Source organism: Spermophilus citellus (genome assembly GCF_964194105.1).
Source record: "Spermophilus citellus genome assembly, chromosome: 8".
Classification (NCBI taxonomy): Eukaryota; Metazoa; Chordata; class Mammalia; order Rodentia; family Sciuridae; genus Spermophilus; species Spermophilus citellus.
In genome coordinates this window covers 2,378,683-2,399,584 of record NC_138189.1, presented here as the reverse complement: position 1 = coordinate 2,399,584, position 20,902 = coordinate 2,378,683, and the positions used below count along the sequence as shown (strand labels likewise).

General features: G+C 41.3%; 1 protein-coding gene across 2 annotated transcripts in view; it reads right to left on the bottom strand.

Annotated features, from left to right (window-relative positions):
* HTT (huntingtin) overlaps positions 1-20,902 on the bottom strand; it is a 145,896-nt gene that overhangs the window by 75,413 nt on the left and 49,581 nt on the right. For both annotated transcript variants that reach the window (XR_014023355.1, XM_081304714.1), the window contains exons 7-21: positions 19,515-19,656; positions 18,910-19,088; positions 16,073-16,277; positions 14,877-14,924; positions 11,856-11,936; positions 9,058-9,398; positions 6,010-6,133; positions 5,348-5,466; positions 4,616-4,727; positions 4,261-4,398; positions 3,299-3,457; positions 3,113-3,210; positions 1,560-1,699; positions 619-682; positions 304-404 (exon numbers count right to left, since the gene is read on the bottom strand). Coding sequence is in view for 1 of the 2 variants with exons in the window: in XM_081304714.1 (XP_081160840.1) it covers positions 304-404; positions 619-682; positions 1,560-1,699; positions 3,113-3,210; positions 3,299-3,457; positions 4,261-4,398; positions 4,616-4,727; positions 5,348-5,466; positions 6,010-6,133; positions 9,058-9,398; positions 11,856-11,936; positions 14,877-14,924; positions 16,073-16,277; positions 18,910-19,088; positions 19,515-19,656 (2,051 nt within the window). In the remaining variant the exon portion in view is untranslated. The remainder of the gene's footprint in view (positions 1-303; positions 405-618; positions 683-1,559; positions 1,700-3,112; positions 3,211-3,298; positions 3,458-4,260; positions 4,399-4,615; positions 4,728-5,347; positions 5,467-6,009; positions 6,134-9,057; positions 9,399-11,855; positions 11,937-14,876; positions 14,925-16,072; positions 16,278-18,909; positions 19,089-19,514; positions 19,657-20,902) is intronic.

Genomic DNA, 20,902 nt, shown 5'->3' with positions numbered 1-20,902 from the left:
CTGCCAGGAGGCCATCTGAACTGAAGGTGACTTTTTTCCTTCTTAGTGTTATTCTCTATATTCCAAAATTTTAACAATGCAAATATATTACTTTTAAATTAGAAGATTAGTCTTTTTAAATTATCATTTGACTCAGGTTACCAAATCTTTTTTTTTTTCTTTTGTAGTTAAGAGGAGAAATGTTTAAAACAAGCTATGAGACTTGAAAATACTTCCTTATCCCTCTGAGTTTCCCACTCTTCCCATTCTCTTACTATTTATACCTCAATTACAAGAGTGAAGAGATAAAGCACTGGCAAATACCTTACTAATGCTGCTGCGGCAACATGTCGCACCCGGGGGTCTTCATCCCCAAGCAAATAGATGACAACATTATTGAGCACTCGTTCTTGCAGTTTTAAAAGCTTTAGAGGTAATAAAAATAAACATAATCTCTGTATTTGACCAAATCTGAGGTATTTAGAAAGTGGGTGGGCAAGAACTCAAGATGACTTGTCTTAAATTCACACCAGACAGTCACACCTTCATCAAGCATTCAGAGAAATTTCACACCACTCGGAGGCCCTGCCAGCACAGGTTCCTGGAAGGCAGGACAGTCTCACAAAATGAGCTGCTTACCCCTGTATAATGATGAGCCCCTCTGTGTAAGGCTTCTGCTTTTGCCTCCAAAAAGCTCACCAGCCTAACAAGAGAACATATCAACAGTGACACCAGCCACTCAGCAGCCACTCAGGGCCAGCCTGCACTGTGAACATTCTTTACATACAAATATGAAAATTTGCGGCCGGGCCTCAAAGCTGCACACGGGCCAGAGGAGCTCTCAGAACCAGCACTTCCTCAAAATGACAGGAGATGAATGAGCCACATCCTGAGCCCTTTTTATTTCTTATTTAGAGACAGGCTCTCAAAAAGCTGCTTAGGGTCTCATTAAATTGCTGAGACTGGCTTTGAACTAGCAATCTTCTTGCCTCAGCTTCCCGAGCTATGGGGATTATACCAACTCAAATTAGTTTTTAATTGCAACAAAATCCAACAGCCTCTCTTATGTTCAGTATAATGAAAAACAGAATATATATGGTTAAAAAAAAAAAGTTTAAGACAAGGGCTATAGCTCAGTGGAAGAGCGCTTGCCTGGCACATGTGAAGCACTGTGTTCAATCTTCAGCACCTCAGCACCAAAAAACTAAATAAATAAATAAAATAAAGGTATTGTGTCCATCTACAAACTGAAAACAAAAGTTTAAGACAAGGTGAGAAGATTCAGGGCTCTTACGCCTACTACCCATAACACCCAACTGAGACTACCAGAAACATCTGGTCTTCTGCCTGTATTTATTTATTTATTTATTTATTTATTTTTAATTTTGTAAAAGCAAAAAGACAAAGAGCTAAAACACCTGGAAAGGAGGACATCGCCGTCTTCCACCTGACCGCCACAGACGTGGGACAGACAGGAGCTATAGCACCATCACTAACTACAGCAAGGGGCCCAGGACTTTCTACTCTCAAGTGAGCTTCTGAGCTTTCATACCTTACACCAAGGAACTCAACTCACTCACCTGAAGTCCATCTCTGCAAGAGTCTCCAAGAGCTCTGTTCTCACCAGCCAGTAGGAGCTACTCCTCAGCGCCAGCACATCGATGAGCAGCTGCAGCCCTAGGTCACTGTGGCTGCTGCTGCAGAGACTCATGATACAGAGCTGGAAGAAGTCAGGGGGAGGACAGTGGGGTCAGCCACCAGCAGCCACACTGATGCCCTTAAACAGCATGCCCACACACCTGCCAGCTAGCTTTGTGGCTTTCAAAACAGAGAAGCAGGAGGCTCTTATAAATATTCATGGTACACATTTTACCTTAGTAAAATCAAGTTTAAAAGTACGTGTTCCTCTCACAGAATTTTGTTTCTTTCTTCTGCTCATTTTTTCCCACGTCATGGCCTCAACTCTCAAATAGCAATTTCAAGAATACTCATCATCGGTTATAAGGGACATGTACAACAGAATCCTACCACCTACTTACTTTGTTTTTGGCAGAGGGTACTGGGGATTGAACTCAGAGGCACTCAACCACTGAGCCACATCCCCAGCCCTATTTTGTATTTTAGTGTCTAACTGAGTTGCTTAGCGCCTCACCGTTGCTTAGGCTGGCTTTGAACTCACAATCCTCCTGCCTCAGCCTCCCAAGCCTCTGGGATTACAAATGTGCACCACAGCACCTGGGTCCTACCACCAACTTTCAACATAAACCTTAGGCTAGGTAAGGGCAAGGGCCCCACACCAAGGAGTACCCGGTGGAGGTTCCTGTGTTGTTCACTGCACAAGGGAACCACAGCAGAGCTTCTGTGGCCCCAAGACCTCTGAGTGTGTTGATTCCCAGCTAACAGTACAACTCTGCTGTCTACGCCTGACTTGCTTCTGCTCAAAAGGAAACATGAGGACTGGGGTCATGGCTCAGTGGTAGAGTGCTTGCTTAGCATGTTCAATGTGCTGGGTTCAATCCTCAGCACCACATAAAAATAAATAACTAAAATAAAGGTATTGAAAAAACAAAAAAAGGAAACATGGCTGACTCAGACTTGGCAAAATTGGAACAAAAGAAAAATTATTATCAGGCCATAAGATTTTTTTTAGAAGGGAGATTTTTTTCCCACACATTTGACCAACACAGGGTGCTTCTCATTCTGACTTTTACTGGTTGATTTTTATCACTGTTGACTGTGAACTGTGATTTATGAGCCATAAAGGTCCCACATGCACTAAATTCAGGGACCAAGACTATCCATAGGGCTCACTTTGACTTCTGGCATTTTGTAGGCCTAAGACAGTATTTTTTTAATTGTACAGATCTTACATTTAATAATAGCAAGAAATATTTCTAAATATACCCTCCCTTTAGGAGAAAGCATATTTTAAGGATTAAAATTTAAAGTTTATTAGGCTTTAACATGATTGGCAATGCCTTTTCTAAGGCTGAGTGATGGACACACACACTAATCATTATTTACAGCTTTAGAATGTGTGAGAATTTTTCCAACCAAGCTCCAGTTTTAACTATTAACAATGGTAAAATGTCCACCCATCAAAGGAATGGTTTACACAAAAGACTGTGCTCACCCTCACAGCAGTACAAGCCAACTTGCAAGTAACAGAAGACTGATCCTTCAAAGTTTTCCGCAGCAGAGGAATGCAGTCCACCAGAGAAAATTTATTTCCTGAGCAGAAGAACATGTGATAAACATCTTCACATGAACTTCACATGGCAATGGAATCGGGAAAAGACTACTGGGAACTGGCAGTTACCTGTCAGGGTTCTAATGGTGCCCAGCCAGTCGCCCACATGGAAGCGGGACCTACTGAGGATAGAACAGATGAGGGTCCCACAGAGAATGGCAGTGGCTCCTCTGACCTGCGGGTCTCCATGGTCGATGTAGTTCAGGATGTCTGACACATACTGTTCCTCTGTGGGGACAAATTGCCCGGTCACTGTACAACTTTCTACCAACCAGCAACCATCAACTTTCTACCTCAAACTAAAAGCTTAATTCTCAAAAAAGAAAAAGAGTGGGAGCTTTACAAATCTGTAAGTAACTTGGCTATAATAAACCTAAATGGCAAAAAACATTCTGGTGTTTAGGATTTTAGATTCATCATATTGCTGATACCTCCTCAATATAACAGATTTTCTGGATTATAATTCTAGGCTCTCAGATAACAACCAGTATTCCTAGAGTTTTTTTTTTTTTTTCAAAATAAAGATTAGAAAAATTTAAACTATTACACACTTACTTAGTGTAAATTCAAAAGCAAAATGTGCCATCTTGCCCACAGAGAAGGCAGGAGATAATTTCTACTACTCAATGACCACAGGACAGGAGACGGGGCCTGCTGCTGCCCTCGCTAGCCTCAGCTGGTCCCTGCTCATCTGTGAGTGTGAACGGCTGGCCAAAAAGAGTGTGACTCAGAACAATTTTGACAACGTAGTTTGTGCTTTAGGTATAAATCCAGTATGTACATAAATAGCTCTGATATTCCCAGACTTCAATTTTCTTGTTTCATGTATTTCCATTACAAACATAGCATCAAAAAGGAGTCCGTGAAACTAGGACAATTACTATTTATGTGTCTATGGAAAGCTACAACACAGCTCACATGCACAAACTAACTTGAAACACTGCTCTAAAACTGAAAGCGCCATAACTGTCGGAAATAGTTTTAAAAATAGTGATACAATTTGAGGGAAAAAAGGAGAACTGTGAACATACCAGGGCACTCTGTGATGTCGAGAGGTACTTTATACAGCTTGCTGAAGAAAGCCTCTGGATGAAGGGCCACAGCTGCCCCAACACAGCTGAGGGCCAGGGCCTTCACACTAACCCTTACGTCCCTGTCTGGAACCAGGGCTACAAAAAACAACAACAAAAAACCCACAAGGGCCACCTTCAGCTTCTTCAAATCAACAAATCTGGACCCAATATGCTACCTGCCCCTCATTTCTTCCCTCCTCCTATGAGTGTATGGAAAGTAAAGCTCTCTCCAATAACGAGGTGAAAACTGGTCACCATGCTGACCTCTGAAACCCCAAGAATCTCACCTCTGCAACTGCCCTTCCAAGCTTACCATTTTTTTCCCCAGTTAACAAAAATGAAGCAGAGAGAAGGCGGACACAATGGACCAGAGGGACAGAATCATCATCAGTGGACTGCCCTATGTCACCTTTGATTCGGCAAGGCTAGAACAGAGAAAGGGACATTTGTGTGCCTTACAACCAAAGAACCAATACCTTCAATCATTAGCTCATTCAACAAATAATTCCAGAACAGCAATCATGCCATATGACATGGGTCATGGGTCTGTGGCTGAGGACTAGCAGGCAGGGAGGGTGCCCTGGACATGAAGAAGCCAGGAAGCAGAAGTCACAAGGTTAGAAGGAACAGGCCTGGTACAAGGGGACCTGGAAGGAACTGCTGGAGGATGCCCTTCTACTGGATGAGACTATGCTATGAAACACTCCCATTGCTATCAATTAACTAGGAAGACAGTAAAATTGTATGTAAAAGATTAGCAATATAAAAAGGGACATTTTCAACTGTGCAACAAAATGAAAACAAGAAATGTTACAAGGCCATGCATAGGCATCATCAAACCAATGGCCCAAGAAACCAGGCCAGTGCTCAGCACACAGCAGATGTGTCAGGGCAGGACTCTCCAGAGAGAATGAATCTGTGTAGTCCCTAGAGCAACAGAGAAGAAGGTAGCCTGGGGGGTGGTCAGTGCCCAGAGACAGAAAGCAGTCAACAGGAGCCAAGGCAGGTCAGGAGTACCCAGCTGCCTCCCGCCTAAGTAGCTCACCTTGTTTTCTTGATCAGCAGACTCAGCAGCTTCATCTCTTGATACAAACTTATCCACACTGCTATCAGAAGGCTGTCTGCTGTGACCCATGCTTTCCAATAAATGACCTTGTTGAAGGGCTTCAAAAATAAAAAAATAAAGATTGACAAGCTTCCAATAAAGACACTCATGCACAGCTACACAATAATCACATAAAAGCACAATTTAGATCAAGAAAGTATAATCATTCCTTTTTTTTTTTTTTTTAATGAGAACATAGACACAACATATCCCAAATCTCTGGGACACTATGAAAGCAGTTCTCTTTTTTTTTTAAGAGAGAGTGAGGGGGGGGGGAGAGAGAGAGAGAGAGAGAGAGAGAGAGAGAGAGAGAGAGAGAGAGAATTTTTAATATTTATTTTTTAGTTCTCGGCGGACACAACATCTTTGTTGGTATGTGGTGCTGAGGATCGAACCCGGGCCGCACGCATGCCAGTCGAGCGCGCTACCGCTTGAGCCACATCCCCAGCCCCATGATCATTCCTAAATGGGCCATTTTGATCTGCTGTTCACAATTCCAAAAACAAAGGTATCAAAAGGCTTGTTCTTAGAAGCAAGATGAAATTAAGAAGTCAAGGCTGAAAGCGAGAGCACTTCCCGTGCAGCACCTATGGCTGGCTCACCCAGAGAGGAGCCTCCGAAGGCTTCCGAGGCCTCATCAGGAAGAGCCCCTGCAGCTTCCTCCTCATCCTCCTGCGGCAGTCCGAGCTGCATGCCCGAGGACTGGCTGTCAGCACCATCTAACACCTAATGGAACAAAGGGGTCTGTGAGCATTCTGAAGTGTGATCACTGAGGTGCCAGCCCTCCAATGCAGCAAGGCAAAAGCCACAAACAGCACAGGGCATGTGACACACACAAAACCAAGACCACGCAGTGCGCATCAACATATGTGTAGAAACCACCAAGAGTGTGTTGCACATCCACAACTGTATTTAAGCTTTACAACTCTGAAATTTCAAAAATATTCCAAACAAAAAACTTCTCTCATTGATATAAAAACAAAAAACCCAATGAAAACTCATGTCTCTGAGAATAAATTTTACGGTAACTTAGAAATAAAGACAACACTTCTCAACAAAAATAAGTGCTATTGTTTAGCCATAAACTCGGATCATAATTCCATCCTGTTAAACATCTCATATCCACTTGAAATCTTCTGTATGATTTATCTGAAAAAATGATCAATGGCTTCTAAGACGACTAGTAAATTATTATTGAAATGATTATACTACTGTATCATTTTTTTAAAAAACACTCCAAATTCCTCATGAGAGAAAAAGGAAAAAAAAAAATCAAGCTACCTACTCAAAAGCAATGAAGAAAGGTATTTCCTCTGCCTACCTCCTGAAGGCTGACCTCCCACAGGTTGAGCTAGTTAATAACATTCACTGCCCAGAAGGCAGTCTGCTGTGGAATGGAAGCACTACACATCCTCCATGCTTCACGTGCAGTGCCTCCTTCATCTCCAAGAGACACAGTACCCATCAGCCTCACCTTCATGGAATAGAAAAGTGAGGCACAGAAGGGATACAGGACTCTGGGCCACACAGCCAGAGCCAAGGCTCCTCCCAGCACAGGGAGTGTGTGCATCCTGGCTCACTTTTCTCTGAGGCACTTCCTGCCACCTGCCTATGCGCTTATTTATGTAATCTGATTACTGGTTTATCATCTGTCCTCAGCATAAGAGCACTCTCTAGGAAAAGGGTGGGTAAATGATGGCCTAGGGGTCAAACCTGGCGCAGGGCCTACTTTCAAATAGGGGTTTACTGGAAGACAGTGCAGCCTGATGTTTACAAGCTGTCTGAGTCAGCTTTCACACTCAGCAGGAGAGATGAGAGAAGCTGAACTGGCCACAGAGCCCACACAGCCCACAACACCAACTGCGTTCTATCTGACCCCTTCTAGAAAGGTCTGACAACCCTTGCCCTGAATATCAGTCAAAGGAAAGAGGAGTTTCAGGCATTGGAGCTTAGACTTCACCCCCCACTTTTGGAACAATCCTAGAAAAGAGGTAATCAATGAATTTATCGTTTAAAAGATAAATTTAGTTTAAAACAATTAAGAGATTAAATGATATGGAAGCACCTCATAAATTAGAAGAACCAGGCGATGGGTCACATATTAAGGGCAGACGCTTTGCTCCTTAAAGATCTGTGAGCTCAGAGCTCCAAGTTGAAGGCACATCAGGACAATAAGCTGCTGGTGACAGCACAGGGGCAGGGGAGGCGACCAGCACTATTGTGGCCACATCTCAATGCATGCTCTACTTCTTATTTGTAATTCAGTGTTTTATATTCATTCCAGCATCTCATTTCTATTTTAGAAATATTCTGCATAATTTAAAATTTAGAGACAAGCTGAAAAATTCACACCATGTCCTTAATAAAATATACTCAATAGTAGTAAAACATTTAATTACATAAACTTCTTAAAATTAAACCTGGGATGTAAAAACAATTCCACTTCTGGGTATACATCCAAAAGAACACAAGACAGAGAGATATATCAATGTCCCTGTTCACAACAGCACAAATTTCAACAGTTAAAATATAGAAGCAATAAGCAAAATGTGGTCAATCCATATATAGAATATTGTTTAGGGTTAAAAAGCTGAGAAATTCTGACAACTACTAAGTGAAATCCTGACAGGATGGGAAATGAAACACGCCAAATGCAGAAGACCAACCCCACAGCTGTGTGAAGGACCCAAGCCACACTTGGGACAGAAAAGGGAATGGTGGTCTCCAGGGGCTGGAGAGGGGGTTAGGGTTCCGCAGAGGAAGAGTTCAAGTTTAGGGAAATGAAAAGAATGGCAGAGTTTGATGATGGTGATGGTTGCATGACAACGTTCAAATGTATTTCAATGCCACAGAACTTCACACCTCAAAATGGTCCAGACATCAATCCCAGCACCACTAAGGCAGGGGGTGGGGGTGGGGGACAAGGGTTAAGATAGTAAAATTTGTGTTATGCATACATTACTACAGTAAAAAAATAAAAAAGAAAAATAAGGGGCATAAAATTCAGCATACATTTGTACCAAAGTTTCTGATTAGACAACCCTGACTGTTGTCCATGAATAAAGGGACTGAAATTCATACTGTTATAAAATGGAACATGTTGAAGATGCTTCTGAAAAATCAAAAAAAGTGTTGAAAATAATTTACACTATTGTTATCAATCAAGTTTCTTGAAGACTACAGATTAGTATAATAATGGGCTCCTTGGGAATTTAAAACACAATAAATTAAAGAGGGCCCAATAAAAGATCTTAAAGAAAGTCAAGTGAACATAGTTCAGCAGTGCTTACTACAGATTAGTATAATAATGGGCTCCTTGGGAATTTAAAACACAATAAATTAAAGAGGGCCCAATAAAAGATCTTAAAGAAAGTCAAGTGAACATAGTTCAGCAGTGCTTACAATCAGCTCACCTAGTTTTTGACCCTCGTGTTCAAAAGACACTAGGCTGTTTCCTTGGTGAAGGTATCAGACAAGACCCAGCCCTCCAGAGACCTGAGCAGGCAGCCTCTGTGCTGTACTGTTACTGGTCGGGGGGTTGAGGTCAGACAGGAGAACAATGAGCAGGAGGACCCGGGTCTGGCTTCCAGGAAAGAGCTAAGGAGTACACACAGGAGTTCTGGAAGATGGTGAACCCTCTGCCCACTTACAATTTCAGAACTGTCAGAAGGGGTGACTGCTGAGTCAGGCCCTTCAGTGGTGGTCTGGGAGCTGTCGCTGATGGGCGAGGAGGCCTGGGTCCCATCGTTCAGATCCACCGCAGTGTCAGATGGGACAGCGCTGACCTGGCTGGAGCTGTGGCTCAAGATGTCCTCCTCATCCCCGTCAGTGGCAGCGCTGGCCAAGTCGCAGCCAGACAGATCCACAGAGTCCGTCTGCAGCGTGTGCTGCGACCGTGGCTGCTCCGTGATGATGTCATGACCCACAGACCCAGGAGCAGAGACCCCTGAAGCAGCAGCCAGCTCACCACCAATCTCGCCCTTCACGGAGGCTGAAGACAAAGAAATGCTCACTGGTCAGGTGGCCAGAGAAAACTTCCACCAGGGCATCAGAGGTGTCCAAATAACAAAAAGTTCACTGCCATCATATATTCTAACTGCAAAGCATCCTGAAATCCAGTAGAAACATGAAGTAGTAGCACACAGGGCTATCTTCAAACCTGACTACTGTAATCATAAAAGTAAGAAAACCTTCAATAGCAGATTTTTTTTGAAATTTATTTTTTAATTTTTTAGATGGACACAATATCTTTATTTTATTTTTATGTGGTGCTGAGGATCAAACCAGAGCTTCACACTTGCCAAGCAAGCGTGCTACCACTTGAGCCATATCCAGAGGCCCGCAGATGTTTTTTAAATGCTATGAATATTTTCAAGTGGTATTTCACTATAAAAGCCAATGCTCAACACCAAGCAGAATGGTGGTCATCAAGAATCAAACAATAGGACTGGGGTTGTGGCTCAGTGGCAGAGTGTTCACCTAGCATGCGTGAGGCACTGAGTTCAATCCTCAGCACCACATAAAAATAAAGATATTGTGTCAACCTAAAACTAAAAAACAATTAAAAAAAAAAAGAATACAAACAATAATAAATGCTGGAGAGAAAAAGGAACACTTTTGCACTACTGGTGAAAGTGTAAATTAGTACAACCACTTTGGAAATGCAGGCTCCTCAAAATAGTAGGCATGGAAACACCCTATGACCCAGCTGTACCACTCCTCGGTATTTACCCTGAAGAACTACAGTCATCTTACTGCAGTGACACATGCATACCCATATTTACAGTAGCACAATTCACAGTAGCCAAACTAGGGAACTAGCCTAGGTGTTCATCAGCAGATGAATGGATAAAGAAAAGAGGGTATGTACACACAAAAGAGTTTTATTTAGAAATAAAGAAAAAAATGAAATTATGTCAATTGCAAAAAAATGGATGGAACCTGAGACCATTATGTTAATCAAAATAAGCCAAATTCATGTGGTCAAGGGTCACGTGTTTTCTCTTTTATATGGAAACTAGAGAGGAAAAAGGCAAAGAAAGGTGACGTGGGGAGCTCATGAAAATCAAAGTGAAATCAGCAGAGAAGGGGAAAATGGGTGGGGGGGTGTAGAAAATGGGAAAGCAGGGTGGAGGTGCTGGGGAGTCATACTGGCCAAATTATATTGTTATTATTGTGTGCATGTACAAATATGTAACAACAAATCCCATCATATGTACAACAATAATGCACCAATAACAAATGTTCAAAGAGAAAAAAGAAAAAAGGCTTAGGGGTATGGCTTAATGGTAAAGTACCCTGTGTTCAATCCCCAATACCACACACATGAAAAAAGCAAATGTTTAAGTTCTTGAGCAACTACTCCAGCCCTTGTAGGGAACAAAACACCTGGGGCTCTAAGCTAGCAGTGGTCAGGAACAATGGCAGATTCTCAGTTGCTCTGGGGCATGTGCCTTCTTCCAAGCCCTACTTATTATCCCTAATCCACTCCCAGTCTCCTGCAGGATAAATATATACCACATTTTCCTAGATTCATTTTTAAATTTCCATTCAGAAACAAAACAAAACAAAACAAAACACGACATAAAAACGACTTCAGGGACTAGGGCCGTGCCTCAGTGGTAGAGTGCTCGCCTAGCATGTGTGAGGCACTGGGTTCGATTCTTAGCACCACATATAAATAAATAAATAAAGGTCCATTGACAACTAGAAAAATATTTTTTAAAAAAAGGAAGAAAAAAACAAACTACTTCAAAATGATGGATCCGCTGTGGGCAGTGGTCATTCCAGGGGGCAACTAGGTCAGGAGCACTTGAGGTTTATACTGTTTAATACAGGGATAATTTTTTGTTCTTATCTTTTTTAGTTTTATTATCAGAAATAAGATCTATCTTTATTTTGGAATATAAATGAAAGTACTTATGACTGGCTTTACCTGGATTTCCCTTCCCAAATACCTTGGACCTATTTTCATCTATCTAAAAATATTATTTTGGATAGGATTACACATCGCAAACCACCTCATTTAATCGAGTTATTAATGTCTTAAGTTAAAATTCATCTTTTATAGAAAAGCATAAAAAGAACTTAATTAGATAACTAAGTGTAAACAGAGGTAGATTCTTTCAAGTTAAATCATCAACAGACGATTCCTTATCTCCTCCTCCTCAGCAGGACCCATCCTCCACCCACCAGCCCTACCAGGAGACAGTAATGCTCAGGGAGGATGAGCGTAACTTCACAACAGCCCCCATCACAGCACACACAGTCCTGCACATTTCAAAGTGAACATAAAAAGAGAACCTGGGAGAGCTTCCCACTATTTGAGCAGTCTTGACCCTACTGTGCCAGGCCTGACCAGTGCTGTTTGCTGGCTGAGGGGTGGGGGAGGGCTGAGGTGGGGACAGCAGATAAAAGTCAATACCAGCTACTTCCTGACAAAAACTACCTGCAAAAGCAGAGCTGCTGACATCAGACCTGGATTCCGAGTCATCCTCCAAGGCTTCTTCTTCTCCCATGAGCACTCTGCCTGATAAATAATGTAATCACAGTCCCTGTAAGTTTGCTGGGAGTAAGGACTTGAAAAATCAAATAAATATACATCCTAAACTGAAAATCATACTTAATTTATCCTCATAGTTTATGATCATACATGTTTATTCCTCTAAAAAAATGTTAACTAGAAACAATGCAAACATATTATGTTTAGAATACTAATAAATTCAAACCTATATGGAAAAATGTTAACAGCGATGATTGTCAACTGTACCACAAAATATTTTAATTATTAATAATTAATATCTTAATATTTACTAGTATTACAAATAAAATTATATGACTATTTAACGTAAAATGGCAAGTTTTAACTAAAAAGATCCAATTCTATTAGCAGTGAAATGTCCAACTCCTATATCCAATAGCACATCAGAATTTAAACAAAAAAATTTTATATATAAATAAAAATGACTCTCATTTTATTATCTTCTAATTTTCTAGACTATGATTAATTACCAAAACTCAAGTACTATATGATGTAAGAGAATGAATATTTAAGAAAGTTCTAAAAATACATTTTATAGTTCATATTCAAAATTACATTCATAAGGAAAAAAGAAACCAAAAGTTGAAATATGATTTAACTGGACACAACCATTATGGCTACACTACATATGAATGTCACTAAATGACACTATCTAAATAGTTACTGGCAATTTCTAATTTCTAACATAAGTCAGAGTTGTGCTAACTTCCATAAACTTACAAGACCTTAGAAGCACAAAATAAAATCAGCAAAGGAAACCCAAAATCTAGGTAAAATGAATACAGCAACGTGGCATAAAACTAAACAATGGGATCTTTTATCACAGAATAGTGAACGTGGACCTTAATACAGTCTTCATCCTCGAATTCAAGGGTGTACAAATATGTGCTGTGGAAGCCTCCCCAGGGCACCTCTTAGAAGGAACCAGGGCAGGCTGCAACCAGAGAAGAGATTTCAGGCCACCTCTGATCCTTACCCTTAGTCCACATCCAACACAACAATGCTTTTCATCTTCAGGAAAAATGTGCCAGTGTGGCACATTTTTCAATTTCACTTAAAAAAAAAAAAAAAAATTTGTGACTGCCACAAAAATGTCTTAAAATAGGAAGGGGAACAAAAAAAAAAAAAAAACAGAAAAACATGTGTAAAGACTGAAGAAATATCCATGTCCTAAGCACTTATAAGAGGGGAGAACAATTCATCTTAAGTGATGTCAGTCATCTAATTCAGTGTCCAAAAATCTCTCCTATCGCAAGAACACAGAGACTGACTTTTCCCAGAATCCCACTGGTCTTTAAACAATTTCTATGTTTCTCTAAAATCACAGACTAAGGATTCCACACTATGATGGTTTCCAAATGTTTTGGTTTCTTTTAGACGGGGCCTCAATACGTGGCCCAGTCTTATCCCAAATTCCTGGATTCAAGTCATCCACCTGCGTCAGCCTCCCAAACATCTGGAATTACAGGTACCAGCCACCTCACCCAGCTTGATTCCTAAGTACTGATTCCAAGATCTTTGAAGAAAGGCCTATGTAATTCAGAGACAGCAAGAATATTATTTTTGTTAAGATCCCATTCAATATTGCAAGTAGTATTATTAGGCTCTCAAACACAAAGCACCACACACAGAAAAAGGATTAGTCTGATCAGATTTCAAAACAGAATGAAAGAAATGATTTCCTATGGAAATCCACAATGGAAAAGAAAATAATTGGTGTTGCTAGGAAGGGGGAACATGGGCGGATTAGATGAATTCTAGATAGGGAAGAGGGGTGGGAGGGAAAAGAAGGGGGCAGGGGATTAGCAAAGACGATGGAATGTGATGGACATCATTATCCAAAGTACATGTATGAAGACTTGAATTGGGTGTCAACATACTTTATACACAAACAGATATGAAAAATTGTGGTATACATATGTGATAAGAATTGTAATGCAAAAAAAAGTACATTTATAAAGGCATGAATTAGCATGAACATACTTTATATACAAAGATAAGAAAAACCGTACTCTGTAGGTGTAATAAGAATTGTAATGCATTCCGCTGTCGTGTATTTAAAAGAATAAAATCAATAAAACTAAAAAAAAAAACAAAACTGGGTATGAAAACTATCAGATTATATCAGAAACACACTAACAATAAAAATGAGGGCTGGGGATGTAGCTCAAGCGGTAGCACGCTCGCCTGGCATGCGTGTGGCCCGGGTTCGATCCTCAACAACACATACAAACAAAGATGTTGTGTCCGCCGAAAACTAAAAAATAAATATTAAAATTCTCTCTCAAAAAATAAATAAATAAATAAAAATGAATTCGTTGTAGCAGAACATTTTGATATGTACAAAGTTAAAATATGGCTATAAATGACAACTGGGCCTAAATTAATTAACTACAAAAGATACTATCTAATAACATTCCTAATACTAAGCAAATTTATTAGGAGGGTAAGTTGCCTTTATAAAATACAACACATTCTCTAGAAGTAGGAGCTGCCTAGCCTGCATGTGTAAAGTTTTGCTGGATCACAGACATGTCCAATTGCTTATATATCGTCTGTAATTGCTTTCCTGCCACAGGAAAGTTGAACACTTGCAAAAGAGACCCCCTGGCTCATAAGGCAAAAATATTTATTGTTTATCCCCTTACAGAAAAAGTTTACTGATCTCTGACCTAAGGCATTAAAAAATTAATGCTGAAAACAATAAAATATCATAACCAGAAAAAGAAAGAAATTGATGACAAAACAATTCTGATAGAGAAGCAATTTTAAAAAGCCACCCTACATAGCCTCAGACCTAGTTCCCAGATTCTAGCAACATCTGCCCACACAACCACTCTACTAGGTGAAGATAGGACCAGATATGTCATGGAGACAGAGGAAAAGCAGTGAGGTTCAACACAAAGTTTAGATTTCTGAAATCATTACCTTTTTGTTTTCTTGAAAGGATAGGGCTGCATGAAGAACTCCCTCCAGCTGCAAATCATAGAAAGTAACAGATGAAAGAAAGGTAACAAGCTGCTAAAATCTAGAAGAAATTTTAAAAACATCAAAAAATTTATTCAACTTTAAAATAAGGGAAAATATGAACATATTTCCATAGGAAGTGCTAAAATACCAAAGTTCAACACTTTAATTCTAGTATAAAAGTTACATTTACATTCAAATATAGTTCTAAAAGTATGATTAAAATGTCAAGAGTTAAATTAAGTTGCATTTTAGAAGTCAAATCAAAACTGTTTAGAGATCTCAGATTTTTTGCCCAACTAATAATCAAGCATAAATTTTCATTGGAAAAATCATTAGGGATGAGTATTTCCACCAATTAGCTCTGAGGCATGTATTACATAGAGAAAAGAGTCCTTCAATGCAAAGGACAGCAGAGAGAGCCTATTAAAGTTTTCTGCTCAGGGCAAACAGTACGTTTACAAAGCAGCAATCAGATGTCTAAATTCTAAGTGTCTAAGTGTGTCCATGCAGCAAATAAAGACCTTGTTAGGTGTGCTCACACACTGCAGCAGCCTAGAAGAGGCCCTGGGTCAGAGCATCCCCCCAAAGATCTGCTGTACCCCAGGCTCACTTTTGCAGGCTGAGATGCAGGGTTTCCCAGCTAGCCCAGCTCCCAGGGCCACCTCAGGTGAGTAAGGGCTCACCAAGCTCCCTGCTCTAGAATTCAGCCCCTCAGGGAATCAGGGTCCAACTCTCTCAAAAAGAGCAGACTGGGCTGGGGAGGTGCCTTGTGGAAGGGCTCAAAATCATAGGGATTTTCTAAAGTCAGAAAACACAGGGCACAAGGAACTATACAACTGTCATGCAGACTTGAAGATACCATCTTGGGCAAATTAGCACAAGGTCCTAGGAATATTTTCCCTAATGTTTTCATTTAATGACACCTAAAAATCCAAGGGAGGGGTAGCCAAATCAGAGGCAGAGCCAGGAGGCCAGATTTTAAATGTTTGGTCTCATTCTGTCACCTCTCTTTCTAAACTTTAGGTCTTCTGTTGGTAAAGCCTACACTGCAAGTCTACGCAAAGAACTGGGTGCGGACCCACAATGCAACAGAAGGTCACAAGCATACCACACAATTAGCTGTGGCAGAACTCACTGAGAACCTGAGAACACACCTAGAAGTTCCACAATGCTCCTGCTGCGGCTTCGACCCTGGGCATCCTCCTGAGCCGCAGCAAGCTGCCCAAGGCCCCCTGGAGTGGTCAGTGCTTGCAGCAGCTCTGGAGGGGGTGTGCGGAAGAGCTGCTGCAAGAGCTCCAGCGCCCCTGTCACCACGTTGTGGTCTTGGTGCTGCGTGTGATGCAAAGTCAGTTCGTAAACCTAGAAACGGAGGCAGATATCAGTCCCAGCTTTCACTTTGTCTTTCAAAGGCCTTTGCGGGCAAAGGTTGAGCCTAGAATTTTTACTTCCAGACTCTTCTTTATCACCTCTATCACTGTGGGCATTAGTTTCCAGGTTGCTTCCTAAATTCCTATGATTTTTCATTGGCTCATTTTTGTTGTTTTTGTTTTAGGGGTGGGAGGAATACCAGGGACTGAACTCAGGGGCCCTTGACCAGTGAGCCACATCCCTAGCCCTTTTTTGTATTTTATTTAGTGATAGGGTCTCGATGAGTTGCTTAGTGCCTTACTTTTGCTGAGGCTGGCTTTGAACTTGGAATACTCCTGCCTCAGCCTCCTGAGCTGCTGAGATTGCTGGGATTACAGGCGTGCCCAGCAGCACACTGTTGTTATTGTTTTTAATAATTGTAGATGGCCAGAATACCTTTAGTTTACTTGTTATGCAGTGCTAAGGATTGAACCCAGTGCCTCAGAGGTGCTAGGCAAGCCCTCTGGCACTGAGCCACGCCCCAGTCCCCCACTGCATATTCAAGTAAACAGCAGCAAGTCAATTCACATCTCCATTTTGTGAAACTGGAAAGAGGGGCAACCCCAAGAGACACTGAGGTGGAGTCAGGTGAACACATTCAGCAATCAGAAACATGACAGATGCCAACAGATTCACCCGAAATTTTAAAGGCATATGTCAAACCTTATTAGTGATTTTAATACTCAATCACAATTCATATGAACAAAATGAATTACTTTTTCACTTCAGAGTTACCAAATGAAACACAAGCAGCCCAGTTAAATTTGAATTTCAGAAAACAATAATTTTGTAGTATAAGTATGTCCCACTGATTTGGAAAATACTTACATTACAAAATTACTATTTATCTGAAATTCAAATTTCACTGGCATTTTGTAATTTTATTTGCTAAACTGGCCAACCCTACCTTTACTATCATAAAATACATTTTAAAAAATCAGTAGAGGAAAGTACAAAATAAAAAGGCAAAGTCCTCTAGGGAGCTACCTTTAATCCTTGATTTCCATTCTGATGGAAACCTCCACAGCCCTAAATCATGGGGTTGGTGAGCTGAAGTCCACAGGCCACATCTGGTTCAGGCCTGCTTTTCCTGTTTCACTGGAACTCATCATACCTATGGCTGTGTGTGGCCACTGTCATGTTACAATAGTACAGCCGAGTAGCTGCAATGGGAATGGTAAGGCCTGGAGAACTTAGAATATTTACTATCTGGCCCCTGATAGAAAATGCTTGTGGAGGTGCTGGGGCTGTGGCTCAGTGGGAGAGAACTTGCCTAGCATGTGTGAGGCACTGGGTTCAATCCTCAGCATCACATAAAAATAAATAAATAAAATAAAGTGGGTTTTTTTTTTTTTAAAGAATGCTTTAAAAATAAAAATTAAAAAAAAAAAGAAAAGAAAATGCTTACAGACCCTGTTGTGATATGAAGCTGCCAATCTGAATAGGAGACCACTGCCCATGTTCCTTCACCTCCTTTACTGCTCTAGAAATGTCAGCAACAGTGCTACTTCATACTGCCCAGACTGACCACATGCACATGCTGCTATTTAAGACTACATGAATAAACTCCACCTGGAAGTCTAAAACTCAGCTTTATCACGTGCACATAACCAGTATTTACTCCAAAGCCTATTAATGTAATAACTCAAAAAGAAGTATGTTATTATTACTGTGTCACTTAAAATCTTCCAAGAGTAATGGTCAAATAGATTCTCTTTCATTTCATTACATACTTAAATTTATTCTACATTTTAGGGGCTGGGAATGTGGCTCAGTGGGAGAGCACCTGCCTAGCATGCATGAGGACCTGCTTCACAGTTGGACCATCAAGTTTCCTCTATAAATCTTGCTGGTTTTCATGGAATCACTCACTGCCTCTTCCCCTCCTGGTGAACAACACGGGGATGTGCTTCCCTTTCCCAGCTTCTTGGTCATATTATTTGTCATAAGGCATGCTTCTTGAGTTCCTAACTGAACTACATGCTACACAACAGTTATCACAGGATTGTTTTGAATACACTCCCGGGTTAAAGATTTGCTCTCTTGAATTTGTTAAATGTGTTTCTCCTTTTTGTGGAATACACCTTTAATTTTTTTTCAAAAAGCACACTGAGCTCCTGCCAGTCTACCAAAGGCTACATTCTGCCCCAACATGCTTAGTGTACGACCCTGCCCAGATAAGTGCACTAGACCGTGGGGAGACGCTGCAGCAGAAATGCTCCCTGCACTCCCAGTAGCTGCCCCACCCCAATGCCTTGCACACAGTGGGCACTAAAGCAGTATTCACTGAATGGAATAGCACATTTCATAACCCCTGGTTTTAAAACAGGCTAAGAGCAGTCCCTATGCCAGGTGGGGGGAACTCTAAAGGGCTTAATGTGATACAATGCACCTTTATGTGAAATGACAATGACACATAGACATCACAGGCTAGAGGTGGCCTCTTGGGATGGAACCCAACAGTCATGTTCCAGAGCCCACAATGCTGGCCTGTGGCTCTGCCTCTTTTCATCCAAATTAACTGGGTCTTGAAGTGTGTGCCGTTTTTAAGTGTAGAGACTAGAATCACCTCCATGGCTCCCACCTGGATAAGCTGCTCTGAAGAGGGAGAAACTTCCATCTCTTTCCGCGTCACCCCAAAGCTGCCTTTCAGGCTTGTGTCCTTGACCTGCTGCTGCAACAAGGGCACCAGATACCTCAATGTGAGCAGCACACCAAGGATCAGGAGCGTGGGGTGTTCTTCCTCCACAGGAACCAGAAGACCTACAAAGGCATCCACATTCTTGTTTTTAACAGCTGATCTGCTGCTTGGAGACGCATGGTATAATTTGTTGTAAAGAAGAGACCACAGGAGAGCCTAACCCCAAGGCTGGTAGCAAAGGCTAAAAGGGCACAAATGTTACAGGGAGCTGAAGCACAGCTCAGGTCCCATGAATGGAGAGCCAGGCTGGGAAGGAAGGTGGGGCTAACACTGGCCTATACTCACTGCCTGGTGTCCTTGGGCACAGATGCATTCTGCATGAGTTCAAAGACCCCATGGGAACTCAGAGCAGCCCCAATGCAGCTCATGTTTACCCATTAGCCAGCGGTCCAGCCTAGAAGCTACGGGATCATATGGTGTTAAAGATTTTCAAAGGCCTATCTTGTGTAAGCAATGGTGCCGGGTCCGCTCACTTGCCCGCATCTTACCTAGGAGCACATTTAGGAGCCAGCTGTAAAAGTACTGTGTCCTCCGAGAGTGCTGACAGATGCTCACTGCTGAGCCAGCTGCTGTCCGCCGAACAGTAGGCGAACCTGACTTCAGATTTGCTATAAAAGCCTTTAACAGAACCTATGAAAGTGAAAATTCAATCTGATGAAAGAAGAGTTCCCTATGAAGCTTACCACATATTTCATAAAACTAGACTTGACTTAGGAGCTCTGGGGCTAAAGGAATAGCTTGGTGGTAGAGTGCTTGCCTTGCTTGTGCAAGGCCCTGGGTTTGATCTCCAGAACTGCAAAAAAAAAAAAAAAAAAAAACAAAAACAAAAATAAAAAAGAACTAGGAGCTTCAAATTCTTGCAGAGTACAAATAATAAATAATTAAAACGTTCCCAATAGCTGAATGGAAGAACTCCAAGCTTGAGAGAGTTAAGAGCAATTTACAAACATAAACTATACTAGTGACTTGACTCAGCATCTATATTCTCTCTCTGACGGCAGAGGCCTCAGATTCCAGAAAATATGTATTCACATTATTTAGGCAAAGGGAAATTGCATGGAAATGGAAGGAGACCCTCAGGGTTATACAAAATTACATACAAGAGGAAGTGAGGGGAAAGGGAAAAATAATACAAGGGGGAGAAATGAATTACAGTAGAGGGGATAGAGAGAGAAGAGGGGAGGGGAGGGGAGGGGAGGGGAGGGGGGATAGTAGAGGATAGGAAAGGCAGCAGAATACAACAGACACTAGTATGGCAATATGTAAATCAGTGGAAGTGTAACTGATGTGATTCTGCAATCTGTATACGGGGTAAAAATGGGAGTTCATAACCCACTTGAATCAAAGTGTGAAATATGATATATCAAGAACTATGTAATGTTTTGAACAACCAACAATAAAAATTAAAAAAAATAAAGTGAAAAAAAATCAACAACTCTGAAATAAAGGAAAAAAAGACAACTAGATACTATAACAATGCCCTGGACTAAGAGACACCTGGAAAAGTGCTAGAAGGTGTTGTCAGGTTGGTGTGTCTGCAAAGGGGAAACATTTGTAACCTGACTGGCTGCAATAGCATAGTACCCACAGCTGTCCCAAGAAATCAAGAACCAAGGCATTCTCACTAGACGTCCAGGATAAGACTAAGGAGAAGGGCAATAAGTTCAACCAATTAAGTCTTGACAAAAACTCTCCAAAGAATGACAAAGAGGAGCTGGGGCTGTAGTTCAGCAGCAGAGCGCTTGCCTAGCATGTGTGAGGCACTGGGTTCAATCCTTAGCACCACATAAAAATAAACAAATAAAATAAAGACATTCTGTCCATCTACAACTATTTAAAAAAAATGACCACCTAGAGCTGCATTCATGTGGGGACC